We start from the raw sequence: 12,381 nt of genomic DNA, 5'->3' as shown, positions 1-12,381 counted from the left end.
TAATGCCACGGCACTCTACCCAGGGGGACAGCTTGAGGCTCTGTCTCAAGAAAAAAAAAAAAAAAAATCTAGTTTCCTGTCTGATACACTTCAAAATAAATTAACACTTAAAACTTAGTTAGACAAATTTACCTTCCCAATAAAGTCTGTGTGTGTATTTATATTAATGGAATATTTTCTCTTAGTCAGACACTCTCTTAAACTACCATACATACTTTTCTTCATCTATTCATCTAAAAAACTCCATGAGTAGGTACCATTATTATTGTGCCTACACTAAAACTGAAGCTTAGAGGGGTTACGTTCTTTCTCCAAATTAGTGGATCTAGAAATTGAAAACAAATTTTTCTAAATCAAAAATTGCAATGAAAAGGCCATAAATTTGCCAAGGAAGGCAGATATGTTTAGGTTTAATTAGAAATTAATGACTTTAAGAATATAAAATTGTATTCAATTAATCTATAAAGTAAAATGACATAACCCCCTGAACTGCCTATTAGCCTGACTGGGCAGAGTCTAAACTTTCCAATTCTATACCACTAAGAGAATTTTGATGTAGATAGAAATTATAATGAAATGGGAAAAAATTCCACAGGTGTTCACATTTCATATAGTAGAATTCATTTATCCCAAATCTCCTCTCATCTAGAATAACGGAACAGCCATAGCTATCTCCTCCTAGAACAACGTCATGCCTACAAAGTGTTCTAAGCCTTTGTGAACCTAAAATCTCTGTAAATCGTTGTGGCTGCTCTACCCAACTTCAACGCACTGCTTGCTTTGATTGCTGGGTATGTTTAGCTCGGTAACCTAAGCAATGGTGCCCACAACTTGACAATTAATCATTTTTAAATTAAAAGATTAAGTCTACTGAAAGCCTAAGTATGAAAACTGGAAGAAAAAAGAAAAGGGTACAAAAAATTCTAGCTTACTCGTTCAGAAATGAACATTGGAAAAAGAATGCTTAATTAACTCTATGAAGGTGTTGTCCTGAGAAAGAATATATTAATTTTCCCTAGGAGATGAAGCGTTTTTGTGGTTATATAGTCAAAGACTAAAGAAACTTAATTGAGATGCCTAAAAGGTAGTTAAGTGGGACTTGTTGCCATGACTTCAACAACCAGCATGAAGCTAATCAGCGTCCATTGCCACCACTGAAAAGGAACTGGCTATTTCAAGCCTTAGCTTTCCTTCTAAAGATGCAATGATCAAAACTGAAACTTGACCTAGAAGCTGTCATTGGTCTAAAGACGCCTGACAAAAGATTTGGCAAGTGTTAATAAGAATAGGAAAAACAACAACCCACAAAGCAGTCGAATTTCTCAAACTTTCAGGATGGTAAAACCCAGAAAAACCAGCCAAGAGCCTAACAGGCAAAGATTATACCCACTGTAGCGTAATGGGCTTATTACTCCGATTTGTTGTCTGTGGTCAAAGACGGGATGTTTTTCCATACTGAGCAGCCAGTAAATAAACAGTGAGCTACGGCCAGTGGGACAGAAGAAGCAAGCCAGTGACAAAGTAAACAGAAGGACTCAATTTGAGGACAGCAAACAGCTACTTGTACCCTGTGGTCCCCATAAGAATTGGAAGATCATAGCAAAGTCATGCCTGCTGGTAGAGAGATGCTCCCTGTACACAGGTGCGTTCCAGAAATTGCTCTGCACACAGCACTGCACATTGATTCCCGAAGGTGCCCGTGGAAAGGGGCACAGCTATAACTATCCAATAGGCTCTTTAGAAATTATCTATTCAGAACACTTTGTTTTAATTAAGATGTGTTTTATTTTAATGATGTTACTTTGAGTCAGCCCTTTATGTAGAAGATAGGACAGGATTGAATGAGTCTTTCAAATCCCAAAATAATAGCTTCTTCAAACATTCATCATTTCAACTTTAAAAGCCTCCTAGCATTTGGGGAGGCTGAGGTCTCTTGAGCTTAGAAGTTCAAGACCACCTTGAGCAAGAGAGAGACGCATCTCTACTAAATATAGAAAAATGAGCTGGGCATGGTGGCAGGCACCTGTAGTCCCAGCTACTCAGGAGGCTGAGGCAGGAGGATTGCTTGAGCCCAGGAGTTTGAGCTAGCTGTGAGCTATGATGATGCCAGGGCTCTATGAAAGAAAAAAATTTTTTTTATTAAATCATAGCAGTGTACATTAATACTATCATGGGGTACTGTGTACTGTTTCTGTATACAATTTGAAATACTTTCATCCAACTGGTTAACATAGCCTTCATGTCTTTTTCTTAGTTATTGTGTTAAGACATTCATATTCTACATTTAGAGAGATTCACATGTACCCTTATAAGATGAACCAGGGGCGTGATCCCACCAGTCACCCTCCCCCTCCTCTCCCCTCCCTCTCCCTTCTCCCCATATTCCTGGGCTAAAGTTTCATAGTAAGGCTTTTAAGCCAAGAAAGAGAAAGAATTGGGGGAAAACAGGGGGGCAGAAGGGAAAGAAATTGGAAGTGAGCCCCAGAATTATGGAGACTTACATGCAAGAATGTGAAATTTTAGGTCTTAGGCAAAAGAAACTTTTATTCTTTGTCACTCATCTCAAGTTGTGCAACTGTTAAAGTATTAAACAGTATGAAAAAAGGGAGGAATTTTCAAAATGCTCCTGATCTTTAGAACACTGTTGGCGTCCTATCATTCTTGACACTTCACTCTCACCGCAGTGTTTGCCAACATTTTTATCTCACGGCACCCTTGAACCTAGAGTGAAGCTTCCACAGCACATTTAAATTATGTTGATTTTTGAAAAAAGAGTGAAAAAAAGAATACACTTACTGTGCGTTGAACTTCTTTCAAAGATAATTTAATGAAATGATCTTTCATAATTTTCGCAACACACCTAAGATCCTCTTACGGTACACCAGTTGAAAATCAGTGGTTATAACATTATTTGACATCTAAAGTTTCAAACTTTTAATTCAGTTACAGCCTGTAGTTAAAAATGTTAAAAGTAATTTCATTTATAATTAAATGTGCTTACATCTTTCAGTCAAATTTTTTAAAATTCTGATTGTATCAGGGCAGTCAGTGGGAAATAGCATCTTTAACGCTTGTTGGAAGGTTCTGTTTGGTTAAGGCGTAAAACCAGTTGCATGATGATAAATACTGTCATCTGTAAAGTTCATCATCTCCCGCGGGGGAAGGAACGCGTCGGGTAACAAGAAGTAACCGAACATCTCTCTAGACAAGTAGACCAACAAATCAATCCAGTGAATTATCAGGTTAGTAGATGTTATCACAACCATCCTCCTATTTCTCAACATGGAATTTGATATATACAGTTTAACCAATTGGCAGTTGCCAGAATTGTGACTATTTTTAGATTGCTTGTGTTTTCTCTTGATCACTTGTCCCCATGTCATCAGAATTCCAAATTCTTCTGGTTTGTTTTCTAACAGATAAAACAAACAGAGAAAAAGATGATTTTTCTTCTCATTATTTTTCATATTTTTTCCCTTTTTACTATGTTTCTTGGAAGTGAAATAGTGGACCATGACACAGTCTGACTCACACCTTTTGTAGTGACCCCTGGGCGATGCTAAGGCTAGCAGAAGTCCTGCATTGCCCACCACCAAGGCACTAGTATTTTCACTGTTATGACAATTTCTATTAATTGTGGCCACCATATCCTTATTCAAGAGGTCATGAGGGGTAGAAAAAAATGGGTAGCCTTCACAGAACAGAGCCAGAGGGAAAGCAGATGTAGATGGGCCCCAGTACATACTCATGCCACCTGTGGCTTTCTTCCTGCTTGGCCATCCCACACCCCCACCAGCCCTCCTTCTGGACAGAGCCACAGACACCCAGCGTTTCTGCAAAGCACCCATTCAAAACACTTCTCTTGATGATTGCACCCCCCCATTTGCTTCCATTCCTGACACCTAATCTTGTAAAATCCTCAAATAGTTTTCTGGGTGCAAGTTTTCTATCTCCACTGAAAGCTTAAGTCCTTTGGAATCTGATATTGTGTTTGTTCTGCATCTTCCATTAGGTCATTTAGGTGGAGGATGAGAGTGGACATGTGGTAGACCCTCACTCAGACCCTTATGTAATAATCAGTATTGAAATATACTAAAAAGGCTTCTTTGGAGGGAGGAGTAACCCTCATTGGTAGTCCCATGTTCAAAAATTCTGCCACAGCTCTGTTAAGAAGATGCAGTGAGATAGGCAAATTATCACTGATGCTTTAAAATTTTCCTTTCTTTTTTAAAAAATTCACATTAGTATAGGGATACAAACGATTAGGTCACAATGTTTACATTTGTTAGGTAAAGTCCCTGTTGTAGTTGTGTCCCTCCCTCCCCAGGAGGAGTGCCATATATCCCCACATTGCGCCCATCCTCCCCTCCCCCCAACTTGAATTGAACTGAGTTTTTCTCTTGTGCGGGAGTGTATCACATCATCTACTGACTTCTTCATATTAGTACTGAGTACTTTGGATACTTGCTTTTCCATTCTTGTGATACTTTACTAAGAAGAATGTGTTTCAACTCCATTCAGGTTAACACAAAAGATATAAAGTCTCCATCTTTTCTTATGGCTGAATAGCACGCCATGGTGTACATATGCCACAGTTTGTTAATCCATTCATGGGTTGATGAAAACTTGGGTCATTTTCTACATCTTGGCAATCATAAATTGAGCTGAGATAAACAATCTATTATAAATGTCTTTATGGGCTCGGCGCCTGTGGCTCAAGCGGCTAAGGCGCCAGCACATACACCTAAGGTGGCGGGTTCGAATCCCCAGCCCGGGCCCGCCAAACAACAATGATGGCTGCAACAGAAAAATGGCCAGGCATTGTGGCGGGCGCCTGCAGTCCCAGCTACTTGGGAGGCTGAGGTGGGAGACTCGCTTGAGCCCAGGAGTTGGAGGTTGCTGTGAGCGTGATGCCATGGCACTCTACCCAGGGGGATAGCTTGAGGCTCCGTCTCAAAAAAAAAAAAAAAAAGTCTTTATGATGAAATGATTTTTTTTTTCTTCTGGGTAGTAGATGTCTAGTAATGGGATTTCAGGATCAAATGGAAGGCCTATTTTGAGTTCTTTGAGGTTTCTGCATACTTCTTTCTAAAGAGGCTGGATTAGTTTGTGGATTACACCAACAGGGTAAAAGTGTTCCCTTCTCTACACATCCACGTCAGATGCTTTAAAATTTTTTGATCTTTCCTGAGTTGAGCCTCACTTCACCCTCAGCTTATTTAAACCTGGGTGTATTAATCATGATAGGTAAAGACATAAGTGATAATTACTGTGAAATGAATGAAACATTGATAATACTAAATTTTCTAGTAATACCTATATCATGTATACCTCAGAAAGCAGTTCTTTATAAATTACACATTTATATTCATAGCTGCTTTGGCCTTCTCCTCTCTAGACACTTGTCACCTTGAATTTGCTTTCCTACCTACCCCAGGCCTGTCCGGAAAACATCCAGCCACATGTGTCTGTCTTTTTCACACTGCATGGATGGCTCCTTTCCAGACTGCCCTCATTTAGTTGTATTCTTCTCTTTTTAAATCTTCCTTTACAAGGGAAAGAATGTGTCAAACAGTGATAATAATGGAAAGCTTGTCACACATGCTCATATATCCAGTACCTCTTTTGTGATTTGGGGGGCTTGGGGGTTTTGTTGTTGTTTGTTTGTACTATCTAGTATTTCTACACCCACAAAGAAATGTAGAAAACTCTGAGCATCCAGTGTTCATTATCTGTACTTGAAATCTACACTAAAGTAAACAGTTGGCTTATCTTAGTGGGAAATATCTACTAAATATGATACTGTGTCTTCAGAATTCTTTGAAGGCACAATTCCACTTCAGCACTTTCTTTTACACTTTTTTTTTTTTTTTTTTTGCTTCAAGGAAAGAAAACAGTAAATACAAAATATTATGTCCAGGAGAATGAATAAGGCAGCAGTGAGTTACAGTTTATTAGATATCCTCTTATTTGTGCTCTGATATTTGTTAAATATATACATGCTGTATATATAGTTGGTAAATACGCACATTATATATATATATATATATATATTTGTTTGTTTGGTACTTTTATACTAGGATTTAACCATAGTGGTAGTTGTACCTATAGTAAGTATTGTCAGTGGTTGAGACACCATTTCTAGGACTTACAGCAACCTCATAAAACACCATCTTGTACTCACACAAATATAAAGAAAACAAAATGAAGAAAACTGTATAAACTCTTAGATGTAACACTCTACATTTATGTTGTCACATTTCACCCTTTTCATTTTAGATCATTTTGTCCATATTCTGTAGTTGGTGTCCCTCTTCCTTTGAACAGCATTTGTCCTTACCTCCCTGCCCTTTAGCTAATATTCCCTGTACTCTCATTTTCAAATGGAAAATTTATTATGGGAGTTATCTCTTAGTAAGCGTTGGTGACCCTCAAATCTTTGTTTACATTTTGTTCCTGTGCTCTGATTAAATCATCGTTATGTCTTTCCAGCCTACACAGTGTATGCATTTAAGATGCTGTGCTATCACTTCTTAATACTTCAAAAATGAAATTAATCTGCAGTCTAAAACACCCAGAAAATAAATCATCTGGTTTAACATTTAAATATTCTATCAAGGGATCCACTATTACCCCCATCTACAAGGTTTCAAATCATCAGAAAATATCCTTTATTCATTTTCTTCCTAATTGCTCAATTGTCTAATTGCATAGATTTTTTTCATTATGAATCCTTCTCCATTTTTTTGGTTCTCTAGTGCCCCCATTACCACACTGGCCTAGACACAGATCACAACAGTCTGTGATTACTGGAATTATGTGACTAGTGGGTTTGTCCTCTCCAATTCATTCTTTGTCCCAAATATATTCTACTTATCTCCTTAACACTTAGGTTAAACACTAATCTCATCATAATTCTTCTCTGCTCAAAAACCTCCCATGAATTCCCTATTTCCTATTTTGTGAATTCTAAATTCCTCTCATTGCTTTTGAAGGCTCTCCAAAACAAGAACAATTCTGTCAATCAAGTTCCATGTCCTACTGTTCCCTTCAAATCACCTTATTCTACCTAGAACAATACTTGCCCGAATTCTTCACATCTTTCCAAAGGGCTTCAGTACAGCAACGTCCATGGAACTTCCCATAATATCATCTGCCAAACTAAACAATACCCAACATCATTTTTAAAAATGAAATAAAGATTAATGGTGTCAGAGTAAACATTTATGACATACATGTGGTCAAAGAGAGCAGTAGTGATGTGTTTAGAGGAGAAATTTAAAAATTCCTGACCTAGCTGTCTGCTGGAGCCTGAAATTCCAGCATAATTAGAGAGCTTGCAGGTTAAAGTTAACCTTGTGGCTAAATGTAAATACGCTTAGCAAAGGATTAGTCCAGCATCTTTTAGTATGAAATGTTTTGTTGTATCTTTTCTGGAAAGCAGGATTTTGGAGCAGAAGGAAAACCTTCCTTGATACCTAGACAAGCTGAGGGCATCACTGAGGAAAGAAAAGGAAGAAGAAGAAGAAGAGATGCCAACATCTCAATCCGCCTACTTTGCAAATAACCATTTTTTTGAGATTAGCCTTGTACATTATAGATATGAAGACTATAAATTATTCAGAATATTTGATTAACCAATTACTCTCATTCTTCCAGGTGCCAGAGTTCAGATTTCTTCTGAGAAAAACAGGATTGCTACATTCACCCTGAAAGCATCATCATCCTTTCTTTAAATGATACATTTCAGTTGTCACGATACCAGGTGAAAGATGGCTTCAGTTTGCTGCCACAGTCCATCAACTTCCCACACTGCTTTCCCCTCTTATCTTAACAATTTGGATTTCAACACTAAATGTCCTACTATAAGGACATTTGACTAGATTGTTTATTACAGCTCAATTTACAATTACCAAGAAGCAGAAACTATCCAAGTGCCTGTCAACCCAGGAAAGGATTAACAAACTGTGGTATGTCTATGCCATGGAGTACTTACTATTCAGCCATAAAAAAGACAGGGACTTGACAGCTTTTATATTGACCTGGATGGGGTTGAAGCACATTCTTCTTAGTAAAGTATCAAAAGCAGGGGTCCTCAAACTTTTTAAACAGGAGGCCAGTTCACTGTCCCTCAGACTGCAGGCCCCGGGAAGAGTCAGCTGCTAAGAAGGACAGGCAGCAGCTGCAAAAACACCCGGCTGGCTGGATAAAGGTCCTAGGCAGGCCACATGTTGCCCCGGGGTCATAGTTTGAGGATATGCCTGATCAAAAGAATGCAAAAGCAAGTATCCAATGTACTTAATACTAACATAAAGCCAGTAGACATGCCCACATAAGAGAAAACTCAATTCAATTAAAGTTGGGGAAAAGGGGGAGGAGGGAGAGGAGAAGGGGGAGGAGAGAGGGGAATTGGTGAGCTCCCACCTAATGGGTTCAATGTAAGGGTACATGGCACACCTCCTGTACCATGGGGTATACAACTACAACAGGGACTGTAGCTAACAAATGCAAACATTGTAACCTAATTGTTTGTACCCTCACATTAATCTGAAAAAAAAAAAATGTTTAGGCTCGGTGCCTGTGGCTCAAGTGGCTAAGGCGCCAGCCACATACACCTAAGGAGGCTGATTCGAATCCAGCCCAGGCCTGCCAAACAACAATGACAGCTGCAACCAAAAAATAGCCAGGCATCGTGGTCGGCACCTGTGGTCGGCACCTGTGGTCCCAGCTACTTGGGAGGCGGAGGCAGGAGACTCGCTTGAGCCCAGGAGTTGGAGGTTGTTGTGAGCTGTGATAGCACAGCACTCTACCCAGGGGGACAGCTTGAGGCTCTGTCTCAAAAAAAAAAATTGTTCAACTATCTTTACTTACTACTTAAAAAAATAAAGAGCTTCTAAGTAACATCAGTAAATCAGAAGGAAGAAGAGAAATATGACCTTAAGTGACTAAATGTTTCCCACGTTTCATGTGTATTTCCTTCCTTCTTTCCCTCACTTGCCTCCCACCCGTTCATCAGGTCTTTTAACTCAGACTGAGACACTATTTCTCAGTCTCTGCCCTGAGTTCTGACTTCATGCTCCCCTTCACCACTGCTCCCTACTTGTTTTTCTCCTCTTCCTTCACCCCTCACTTTTCACCTGCTCCTTCTACCCACTGGCTCCCACTAGCCACCTGACACCTAATGTGAGTTTTTGGTGACCTCAGTCACAAATGAGAAAAAGCAATTCATTCCTGACGGAAGGAGGAGTGGACACATTGTTAAGTGTCTATCAGATTGCAGATAGAAAGAGAGTTTTTAAGAATTACAGATCAAGTTTAGGATTATCCTAACTACTCAGTTGTAACTCTATCCCCTCTCCCTATAATTTGGGATGATGAGAAAGTTAGATGTGGACATGGAAGCAGAATCCAAGGCCAACTGTTTTCATTAGAGTGTGTAAAGGTAAGTTAGAGAAACAAGTAACTTTGAAATTATGAATGCCTTATCCTTTGATAGTCCTCTGAAGGGACGTTTACACTGGTACATTATGTAATTCTTTCTATACATTTTATTATGTTGATCCAAATAGCATCTTGAATTCATGGTTAGATGGCATCAAGTCAATTATTTTGGCTCTCCATTTGTGAGAGCTTTCCCACCATGTGGGTTCTCACTAGAGTTTTTATGTTCAAGTAACAACCAAATAAGTAAAGAAAACAAGAGCCCAAAACACTGGCTACCACACTTGAGAAGGTGCTCTATCTTTCAACCTGCAAAGACCCCTTCTGTTTCAGAAAACGTGTAAAGGCGGTCCATCCGTAAGATCGTTTCCAACAGTGTTTTATACAAAAGGCCCTAAAAATGAGTCTTTTGGATTCTCTACCAGGGTCAAGCAAGGAGCGATTCTGAATGTTGTGACCACAGTTAACATTCATAGGCAAAAATGTCCTCCGCTTTCTCTTTTTCTCTTCCTTTCTTCCGAGTTGGCTGGTGTCTATAAACCGCACCGATTAGTAGTCAAAGCAGCCCCTACCCCTTGAGCCTGTGGGAATGTAGGAATTTCAAACGGAGCACGTCTGGCCCTGAGCCCCCTGCGCTGGGGACGAGCCTTAGCAACAGAGGACAAGAGCCCGGCGGGGGAGGGGCGCCCAGCGGGCTCGGGCTGGTAGGAGCCGGTCCACCGGCGTTTGAATAGTCACCCCCACCCCCCACCCTCGACTGCCAGCTGATGGCTAATCAGTGACCGCGGAAAAAGCGACATTGCCCTACGCGGATAGACGGATGAGCCCTGCGAACGCGCGCGCAAGTCGGAGGGGGAGGGGTGACCCCTCCCTTCGATCCCCCAACTTTCCCCCCGGAACTGACTCCCTGAGTGCCGGGGCTGGCTTTGAATCGGCTATTTCGCACCGGGTCCTCCCACCCGTCCACCCCACTCAGTCACATTCCCGCGGCCGTTCCAAGCTGTGTCTAGAAACTCCAGCGACGTCCCACTCCACGGTCCGAAGGCCAGACCCAGAGCTGACGCCCTGTGACTCCAGTTGTCTACCCAAGGTCCAGGCGTCACCTGCAAACCTTTTGTGCCCGGGTGCATTCAGTTTGGACAGGGGCTAGGCATTGTCCCCAATCTCGCCCTGCCCCCGGGCACCTGCTCCTACCCAAACCTGTACCAACTGGAAGTTTGCGAAGTTTCTATTCCTCCGGCCCCATCTCCGCTCGCTCCCCAAATGGCACGCTCAGACATAGGGACGCGCGAGGACAGCCACCACCCTGGAATCCACGAGCTCTTTCGAATCCCGGGTCTCCCGGTCGTTATTCCTCAAACAGCGCCCCAGGCACAGTGTCCCGGAGGCCCCCGGGCCTCGGTCCTGGTGCGCTTACTGGCCCGCCCTTATCGCCTCCAGGTGCCACCGGAGCCCTGTTAGTTTTGCTCTCAGAAGAAGTCCCGGAGAAGGGAAGGGGAGTGCGGGGCGACGGGGCGCAGAGCTTGAGGGATGCAGCCAGCGGCCAGGGAACATTCACTTTCCTTTTAGAACACACTGTCCTCCTCCCCGCAGTCCAGAGCCCAGAGCCCGCGCGAGCACTCACCCATGGCCCGGAGTCTGGCTTTTCCGCTGTCTTCAGAGGAATGCGAGTGACCCGGCGCTGCTCGGGGCCAAGCTGTCCAAGCCACGCTCAGGCTCCCGGCGCCCGGGCAAGTGACAGCCTCGCCCCTCCCAGCGGACACAACTTGCCAGGCGCCTGGGAACTCCGCGGGCGCGCGGACACCGCCCCCCCTCCTGTCCACCTGCCTCCGAGGCTCGGTTTTGTGTTTTCAGGCAAGTCTCCCTGCGCTTGCATGCTTCCTCAACACCTGAAACGCTCCTATGCACACAAGTTGTCCACTAATGACTGGGTATCCAAGATAATGATCCCTAAAATGGAGTCTAGAAAAAGATAATTCCAGAAGCAAAGACAGATCCGCTATGCCGATTGTATATGCCCTAAAATAGTCTCCTGTCTTCGGTATACGGGTTTTTCTTATTTAAGATGTGAATACCATAAGAAAAAAAAAAGATAGAGACTTTTACATCTTTTGTATTATCCTGGATAGAGTTGGAGAACATTCTCTTTAGTGAAGTATCACAAGAATGGAACAGCAAGTATCCAACGTATTCAATACTAGTATGAAGCCAGTAGAGGATTTAACACAGCTCACACGAGAGAAAAACTGGATTTAATTCAAGTTGTGGGGAGGAGGAGGGGAGAAGCCGAGGAGGGAGGAGGATTGGTGAGCTCCCACCTAATGGGCACAAAGTGAGGGTACATAGAACACCTCCTGGGAGGGGATCATGACTACAACAGGGACCTCACCTAACAAAAGCAAACGTCGTAACTTAATCATTTGTACCCTCATAGTAATCCAAAATTTTAACAAAGATGTGAAGACAAGAGGAAGAAAAAAATATCCCTTTAATTTATACTTCTGTCATCTTTTCTTTCTTCTATGTGTAATATGTTTGTTTCTGTTATCTGGCAAGGTGATAAAGTCCAATAAACAACACACACACACACACACACACCCCTTAATTATCAGAAATCACCTGGAAATAAACGACCCAAGGCAAGAGGAAGTCGATGAGACTGAAGAAATGTAGCCTTGTCAGTTGATAGGGCTGAGTTGTCACCCTGGCTCCTTTCCTAATTTGTAAGATGAAGAATCTAGAAAAAGTGATCTCTAAGGTCCCTTCAAGCTGAAACAGTTTTAAAAATTATATAATTCCGTGGGCCATTGACCTGGTTCTTTCAGGATTCACACTGGAGAATTTATTTCAGTCACTCCCCAAAGTGTCTTCAGCTTCATTTTTTTTATGCAGAACACACCTTAAAGTATACAAATCTATGCTGTGAGCAAGTGGAAGAAT

The 12,381-nt window shown here is 41.8% G+C and overlaps 1 protein-coding gene across 1 annotated transcript in view; it reads right to left on the bottom strand.

Moving 5' to 3' along the window:
• Positions 1–11,266, bottom strand: part of GPM6A (glycoprotein M6A) — a 196,002-nt gene extending 184,736 nt beyond the window's left edge. Inside the window, exon 1 of the mRNA XM_003792805.1 lies at positions 11,066–11,266. Within this exon, the coding sequence (XP_003792853.1) occupies positions 11,066–11,069 (4 nt within the window). The 5' untranslated portion in view covers positions 11,070–11,266. The remainder of the gene's footprint in view (positions 1–11,065) is intronic.
• Between the last annotated feature and the right edge of the window lie 1,115 nt (positions 11,267–12,381).

The sequence above is a fragment of the Otolemur garnettii genome, unplaced genomic scaffold (genome assembly GCF_000181295.1).
Source record: "Otolemur garnettii isolate 467f Iridium unplaced genomic scaffold, OtoGar3 scaffold00061, whole genome shotgun sequence".
In the NCBI taxonomy this organism is placed as follows: Eukaryota; Metazoa; Chordata; class Mammalia; order Primates; family Galagidae; genus Otolemur; species Otolemur garnettii.
This window is presented reverse-complemented; position numbering and strand designations above follow the sequence as displayed.